The sequence below is a fragment of the Octopus bimaculoides genome, chromosome 23, assembly GCF_001194135.2.
Source record: "Octopus bimaculoides isolate UCB-OBI-ISO-001 chromosome 23, ASM119413v2, whole genome shotgun sequence".
Classification (NCBI taxonomy): Eukaryota; Metazoa; Mollusca; class Cephalopoda; order Octopoda; family Octopodidae; genus Octopus; species Octopus bimaculoides.
In genome coordinates this window covers 37,043,217-37,051,474 of record NC_069003.1, presented here as the reverse complement: position 1 = coordinate 37,051,474, position 8,258 = coordinate 37,043,217, and the positions used below count along the sequence as shown (strand labels likewise).

The 8,258-nt window shown below is 39.4% G+C and overlaps 1 protein-coding gene across 1 annotated transcript in view; it reads left to right on the top strand.

Annotated features, from left to right (window-relative positions):
- The window catches only part of LOC106869012 (transcription elongation factor A protein 1), an 11,060-nt gene extending 3,030 nt beyond the window's left edge, over nucleotides 1-8,030 (top strand). The window contains exons 2-7 of the mRNA XM_052975993.1: nucleotides 1,611-1,679; nucleotides 4,445-4,571; nucleotides 4,720-4,938; nucleotides 5,557-5,610; nucleotides 5,933-6,087; nucleotides 7,686-8,030. Of these exons, the coding sequence (XP_052831953.1) occupies nucleotides 1,611-1,679; nucleotides 4,445-4,571; nucleotides 4,720-4,938; nucleotides 5,557-5,610; nucleotides 5,933-6,087; nucleotides 7,686-8,015 (954 nt within the window). The 3' untranslated portion in view covers nucleotides 8,016-8,030. The remainder of the gene's footprint in view (nucleotides 1-1,610; nucleotides 1,680-4,444; nucleotides 4,572-4,719; nucleotides 4,939-5,556; nucleotides 5,611-5,932; nucleotides 6,088-7,685) is intronic.
- The last annotated feature ends 228 nt before the right edge of the window (nucleotides 8,031-8,258 follow it).

Below are 8,258 nucleotides of genomic sequence, written 5' to 3'. Positions count from 1 at the left end.
GCTTTTACGTGTCACCCGCACGAAAACGGCCACGCTCGAAATGGTGTCTTTTATGTGCCACCCGCACAAGCCAGTCCAGGGGCACTGGCAACGATCTCGCTCGAAAATCCTACAGGAGCCAGTCAGGCGGTACTGGCAACGGCCACGCTCAAAATGGTGCATCTCATGTGCCACCCGCACAAGAACCAGTCCAGGGGCACTGGCAACGATCTTACTTGGCTTGCCGGGTCTTCTCACGCACAGCCCATTTCCAAAGGTCTCGGTCCGTAGTCATCGCCTCGTCTTGCCCACGGTGCCACACAGTGGAATTGAACCCAGAGCCATGTGGTTGGGAAGTACATGTTTTAAATCGCACACACACTCATGCATTCTTGCTTCCCTGGATAACGCATTTTGTAATGTTCTTTCCTAGAACAGTTCTCTGCTTATTAATTCTGATAATTTCTTTGAGCATCTCTCAGTTTCTAAGAATCACTCAACTTTAAAAAACACTAACAGTTCCGCTCTCAGGAAATACTTGAAATTGTAACGTATTGTTGTAGACTGGTCTACCCTGGACGACTTCATTACACATAATTATGAACAGTTATATCCTTCCCATGTTGTCTCTCAGAAGGTACCACTGTCAACCAGACGTCAGTGTTGTTTAGCCTTCATTGAATTAATGTGTTCAAAGACATTCCAACTGGAGTCCAGTTTCTTTTGCCTTTTCAATTAAGGGCTAGACTACTCAGTGCATCTTTCCTTTTCAAAAACATTACAATGCAATTTAAGAGCGATCTGGCTGCTATTTCTAACACATTGAGCAACCATGTAACATCTTATCTCAGCCTTGATATAACAAACCTGTGATCAAAGATGTTCTCCTTGTTATAATCCCATCCTTTCTGGCACAGTGTGTTTAGCAATATACTGTCTTCTTTCCCTCTCTTTTATTTGTTCAGACATTGGACTGCAGCCATGCTGTGAGGCACTACCACCTTGAAAGGTATAGTTGAACAAATTGCCCCTGCACATCACGTCTCATTATATTGTAATATTGAGAATGGCTGGGTTAACCCAACATAGCATAGACAAACAGGCATAAAAATGAACTATATATACACACACACCCGTGTGTATAGCTATAACTGTGCAGTCATAAATGTGTGTGTGGAAATTGTCTTTTCTGCTCCTCGTTTGAGATTGAATGACAAGAATAGTGTTGTCATATTCACATTTCAAGTGGACATAACATCCTACAGCTCTGCATTCTCAAAATAGAATGGGGAAAAAGGCAAACTTTTTTTTTTTTTTTTTTTGTCACAAGCTTCAATTATTTTGTCTTGTTCTTCATTTCTATAGCTACACACACACACATACATTTTACCTTTCTCTAAAACCATCATCGTCGTTTAATGTCCGTTTTCCATGCTGGAATGGGTTGGACGGTTCAACTGGGGACTAGCAAACCATGGAAGCAAGCCCACTCTTGATAAAAATTAGGGAGCCTGATGCATTGAGCAATTTGTCTTAACAAGAAGGATGATTTGTATTAGATGTGCTTGTTTTTGTTTGTTTATTGTTGTTGGCATCAGGCTGATCAATCGTTGCTCTCTTTTTTCCAACAGGACCATGCTGCTTCAGTAGACCTCCTCAAATCCTTACAGGATTTACCTATGACTCTAGATGTGCTCCAGGTGAGTCTCTTTCATTCCATTCACTAGACCAGCCTCTTTCGGTGTGTGAGGTTGGCATAGCCCATGTGGTTGAAAGTTTGTTTCACAATCAAATGGTTCTGGGTTCAGTCCCACTCCATAGCACTGTGGGCAGGCTAACCAATGACTTGAGCGTGAAATATGGTTGGTGAAGCCCATCACATATGCTATGTATATTTCTCATCATCTTTTCTTTGCTGGCATCGGTCGGTCCGAGTTTATCCAGACCAACTTTCTACAGCCAGATGTCCTTTCCGTTGCTCTTTCCAAATGAGGTAATGTTTCCGCATGGCCAGACATGTTTTTGCAAAGTATTGGAGTTGAATGGCATTCATTAACAACAGTCACTTGATGTAAAGGCAAAGACACATGAACACACACATTGGGCTTCTTTTAGTTTCCATCTACTAAATTCACTTAGTCAGCTGAGGGCTGGTGTAGAAGATACTTGCCAAAGGTGCCACACAGCCATGTCTGATACACGTGTGTGTGTGCATCACTTTACATCCTGAGATAACTGTTTAAAGGGATTGATAACAATTTGAAATAAGCCCTGGAGTTGATAATGATAGACTGGAACTTTTTATGATGGTGCCCCAGCATGGCCACAGTTCACTGATTGAATGAATAAAAGAATGCCTGAAAATGGTAGACACTGTAATGTGTGGTGGGGAAGGAGTGGCTAGGGTCCCTTTCTGTCACCAGTACCATTCTCTAAAGATGTAGTTCTACTTTTGCAGTTGATTTGAGAATTTTGTGCTGTGATTCAACCAAATATAAACCATTTTAGATACAGACTATCTGGCCGAGTAGTTCTTGACCATTTTAATACTCATGTCAGATCCAAAGCTGGGATTTTTTTAGGGGTTTACTCTCCAAAAAAGTGAAAACACAAATCATTTAAAGAAAAAATTATTGTACTTAGAGAGGGAAGATGGTGTGTGAGCTTGATTGATCATTAGTCATTAGTCTAGGAATAAAGAGTCATTGAAATCTGAAAGCTGTGAGATAATGCAGGATTAATTCAAAACATGTGAATAAATGCACATCAGATTTGACAGATTAACATGGATTCCAAAAATGGTTTAGACATTTAAACTGCATATTGGGAATACAACACAGGTGCCGTATTATAAAGTAAACATCACGTGTGATGATGCACTCATTGATGAATGCCAAAAGAGATTGGCTCACAAACTGTGGACTGCAGATTCATCCTCTTCATCATCATCATATGTCCACTTTACCGTGCTGGCATGGGTCAGAGGGAATTTGTTGAGGCAGATTTTCCACAGCCAGATAACCATTCCTGTTGCCAACCCTCTCTCCTATTTCCAAATAAGGTAATGTTTCCTTATAGCTGACATATTTCATATGGAAGAATGGAAATGAACACATCACTTGGAATGGCTCTGAAGCTCATTTAGCATCATCACAGGAAGTCAAGACAAGGCTACACACACATACCATGGGCTTCTTTTCAGTTTCTAAGAAATAATGATAAAAAAAATGTTGAAGCTGTCTCCTTCCCACATTACTGTAACACTGATGCCATCTATTTAGGATATTGCCAATGATAGGAAAGTGGAACCTTGTTGCAATCTCGATCACCAGATCCTGGGTTCAATTCCCAGGCTGGGCAGCATGTTGTGTTCTTGAGCAAAACACTCCATTTCACACCACTCCAGTGCTGTGTGGGGATCAGCATTTCCTCTGTGTTGTAAAAGACTACCGAAAGAGGTTCAGGTTGGACTTGTACTCTGACCTTGCAAACCCCTCAGCAGCCACAACTGTCCAAACTGACAGACCCATAGGTGGGAGGGTTGTCGCCTGCCATGATTAGTAAGGAATCAACAACAAATGGTAGGTGCAGCTGTTACGGGCGCATGCCCCCCCCCCCCCATGCGATTGCTGCGATATCTTTGGTGCTTCTACCATTACAACTCAGCTGGTCCAAAGAAAGGGAATTTGGCAGTTTCATTCAAATGACATCAAAAAAAGAAGAGGAATTGAAGCGGATTTGTTTTCCTGTGAAAGTTTTGAAATGCAAACCATGGAAAATATCTTATTTAACAATAATTAAACAATAACGTTTATCGTCACCTCAACATGGCTGTTTCATAGTGATTTTTGACTGTTCCCTGATTTTGAATAATGACTTTCTAGAATCTGAGCTGGATTTTGAAGTTGACATCCACATTGATATTCAGAAATCTTCTCTGCTTCTTGTTAGAATCTCTGAAATCCTAAGAAGCTACAAGAGAAGATTTCTTTTCATCAGATTTGAAAAGGGGAAATATAATTATTGACTACAAAATTTATTGACAGTTAATTAAAAACCAACAGGATTTCTGGCAGTTGATTATAAAAGTTTATTTAAAATCACTTCAAATCCTCACTTAAAAGTTGAAATTTGAAGGAATTATGGTGAGAGGGTGCTGCTACGATATATTCAAATCTGCTGCCTCAAATTCTTTTGCTGTTTCTAACAACATATATGTTTGGACGTAGCTTTCTTGAATAGGTCAGTACAAAAACTATATATTGCAACACATTAGATGCTACACCAGGTAATGTGAATTCAATTATCCAGTATTAATGCCTTTTTGTTTTTTGTTTCATTTAATATCTTATTGAAAGAATGGTAGGGATTTTCTATAAAATATGGCATGGGCTCTGTAGGCATCAAGAAAGCTATTGTACTCCAAATTATCGAGAGATATTCACTGCTGCCCATCATTTTCCAGAAAACCAGAATTGGAATGACAGTAAATAACTTCCGTAAGTCCAGTAATGCCGATGAGGTGATCAGTCTGTCCAAGGCATTGATTAAAAGTTGGAAGAAACTCTTACCAGGAGAAAGCACAAATTCCAGTGAGTAACGACATTCCCTCTGCTGTTGTTCTTGTTCTTGTTCTTGTTGGTGTGAGCATTGTCATGCTGTTGTCTTGTTAAATATATGTGATTTCAGAATCTCTTAAATCGTTTCTTTTTTTTCTTTCTCCTCTTGTTTAACCTCCAGAATCATCATCATCATCATCACAGTCTTCTGCTAGAAGCAACAGTGTCAACAAAACAGATGAATCTTCACGTGACAGCACGGACAGTAATTCTCATGATGTCAACAAGAAAATGGAAGGTGATGCCAAAGGTGGCCAGTCTGGCACTAAACCAAATGACACAAGTGACCCTATACGTCTCAAATGCCGGGAGCTTCTCTTCAATGCTTTAAAAGTAGACAGTGAGTGGCATTTATTTGTTATTTCTGCTTCGTTCTATCACTCACTGGTGTGGCTGTGTGCTTAAGAGGCTTGCTTCCCAGCCACGTGTTCTCAGGTTCTGTCCCACTCTGTGGCACTTTGGGCTAGTGCTTTCTGCTATAGTTCCAGGCCAACCAACATTTTGTGAGTGGATTTGATAGATGGAAACTGTATGGAACCCACTGCATGTGCTTTAATCTTGACATTGCATGGTGGTTGTAAGCAAATGTTACCATCGTTCATGCAGTGTCCTTCATTTCCAGTCTTCTGTGGAAAACATGTCTGGCCATGGGGTAATATAACTTTGCTTTGAAACAAGTGAAGGAAGGGTATCCAGCCATAGAAAATCTGCCTCAATAAATTGTGTGACCCATCCAAGCATGAGAAAGTGGATGATATGATAATGAAATTCCACTGAGTTCGACTCTGCCTTTCAGCATTTTCGGAGTCGATTAAATAAGTACCAGTTACACACTGGGTTTGATGTAATCGACTTAACCCCTTTGTCTATCCTTGTTTGTCCCACTCTATGTTTAGCCCCCTGTGAGCAATAAATAAATTCCTGCTGCACTAATTGCTAAACTCTCCTTTATTTTCAGATCCCCCTCCTGGTGTCAAACCAATGCCTGAAATTGCTTCAGAAATTGAAGATTATATCCTTTAGATGTACCATTTCTTAAAACTTTTTGTACTCACTCATTTGCAAACGTTCTGTGCTCTCTCTCTCTCATATCATCTCTTCTGTGATGTCCAGTATATCTCTCTCTCTCTCTCTCTATCTCTCTCTCTCTCTCTCTATCTCTCTCTCTCTCTCTCTCTCTCTCTCTCTCTCATATCATCTCTTCTGTGATGTCCAGTATCTCTCTCTCTCTCTTTCTCTCTCTCTCTCTCTCTTTCTCTCTCTCTCTCTCTCTCTCTCCATCATTTTGTGTCTTTTATTACTTGATCTTCAATGTATTTCTTAACCGAATGTAACTATCTACCAAGAATTCCGAAACACTGACATGAAGTACAAAAATCGTGTTCGAAGTCGTGTGGCCAATCTAAAGGATCCGAAGAACCCTCAACTGCGGGAAAGTGTGTTGCAGGGCATCATCGACCCCTGTCGAATGGCTGGAATGACCGCTGAGGTAACAACACCTATTCCTTCTTCTAATTCTCCACAATCATTGCCTGTCTTATTTCTTGACTTTTCCAAATCATTTCTAAGTCATTTTAGCTTCTCCTCAACAAGAAACCTGTTCTTCTCCAGCCTTTTTTTTTTCTTTGTTTCTTCCATACTTTACCCTTCTCAACTCCTTATTCTCCTAGCATACAAGTTGGCCCCTAGTGCTGATGACATTAAAAAAAAACAAAAAAACACCAGTACACTCTGTGAAGTGATTGGCGTTAAGAACAGTATCCATCCCTAGAAGCTATGCCAGAGCAGACAGTGGAGCCGGGTGCAATCTTTGAGCCCATCAGACCCTCTCAAACCATCTCAGCATGAAACAAGGGCATTAGATGATGGTGAGAATTCCAAGAATTCTGCAGGTTGGACGACAGATCCTGTAACATGGAACATTCTTGATGTTTGGCATTATTAAAGTGCTCACATTGGGATAAAAAAAGAACAGCAAAACCATTGACAGTTTCATCAAGATACTATATTTACCTGTGTCTATGCATTATATATTTACCTGTCTATGCATTGCACCCTTAATATGCTGTTAAATCTTGCTGCAAAATATTTTTTTCCTCTCATAGTTTTAGTTTTGCTCTGTTTATAAGTCCCCCCCCCCCAGTTTTTTTCTGAATTAATCAACCACAAGATAATAATACAACTCATACACAAGGAACTGCTGTATCTTTATTTGGTTGTGCAATCACTATACTGATTCAGCAACAGAACACTTTCTGTTCCAGTTGTATGTCGAATCCTCCCATCATCATCATCATCATCATCATCGCCTTCTTCTTCTCCTTTTTCTTCTTCTCCTTCTTCTTCTTCTTCTCCTTCTCCTTCTTCTCTTCTTTAGCTGTACAATTTCATGTCCATAATTTATCTGTCACATAGTTCTATCAGAATAGGTTTTTTTCTTTTTCTTCTACTATCGCTCATATTTGGTGTCCTATCTCGTTTCTTTATCTGCATTGAAAATAACCTCCATCTTAGCAGTGAATTGCATAACAACCTAGTTCTGAAATTGGATACTGTATGTTGTAGAGACTGGGTTTCTATATTCTGATGACAGACCCTGATAGGATCTTAAGTTTTGCTAAAAAAGACAACAGTTTCACATCTGAAAGATGTTTTTGTAATCAGATCTGCTTGGTCAGGTTTGAACAGAAGCTAATCTACAACATGGTATTGAAACAATATATGACCATTCCAAAGACAAATGTGGGTTGTGGGTTTCTTCCAAGAAACACAACAGAAGACTGGTGGATGTTCCCCAATGTCTAACCAAAAGTCAGATGTAGATTTTAACCTGAAAGTAAAAGCTTGTAAAAAAATTGTTCTAATTTTGGATTATGTCTGAGGAAGATGAAAGCTTTTGAGGTTTATTATCCAGCCTGATTGATTAAGAACAAAATTAATTGATACTTTGTTGTAAATTCAGATAATTATTTTGTGGATCTTTCTTCTCTCTTTCTCATTTGTTTCATTCAAGTTGAGACTACTTCCATTGACCAGTAATTCATATTTCGTTTACAACTCTAACTCAGAATAAATGTTTCTGTGCAGGAGATGGCCAGTGACGCTATGAAGTTATTGCGGAGCAAATTAACCAAAGAAGCCATTAATGAACATCAGATAGCTCAGACATCTGGAAGTGTCACTGATCTCATTAAATGTGGCAAGTGTAAGAAGACAAACTGTACATATAACCAGGTCTGTTGGAATTTTTATGCATTAATCGATGCCATAAAACTTGTCTTTCATCTTTGTTACTTGTTGGAATATTTCTCTATTTTATGGACTTCCACCTTCCATCCTCTTTTCATGTTATTTGTAACTTTGTACCAAACAGGTTTTATCTCCTCCTGTTCTGAGTTCATATCCTATTCAAGCTAAACTTGCCTAACATCTTTCTGGAGTCAATAAAAATATTACAGTTTACTACCAACACTACACTTGATACAATTAACACTTTTCCTGAAGGTGGTGTCCCAGCATGGCCATAGTCCAGTGATTGAAACCAGTAAAAGAATGTGAACAGACTGGAATTTCTGATTCCTCTTTCATGAGGTATAACTCTGACAGGAAATGGAACATTACAGAGACTGTGTGTCCGTGTGTCCGGTTATAAAAAATGAA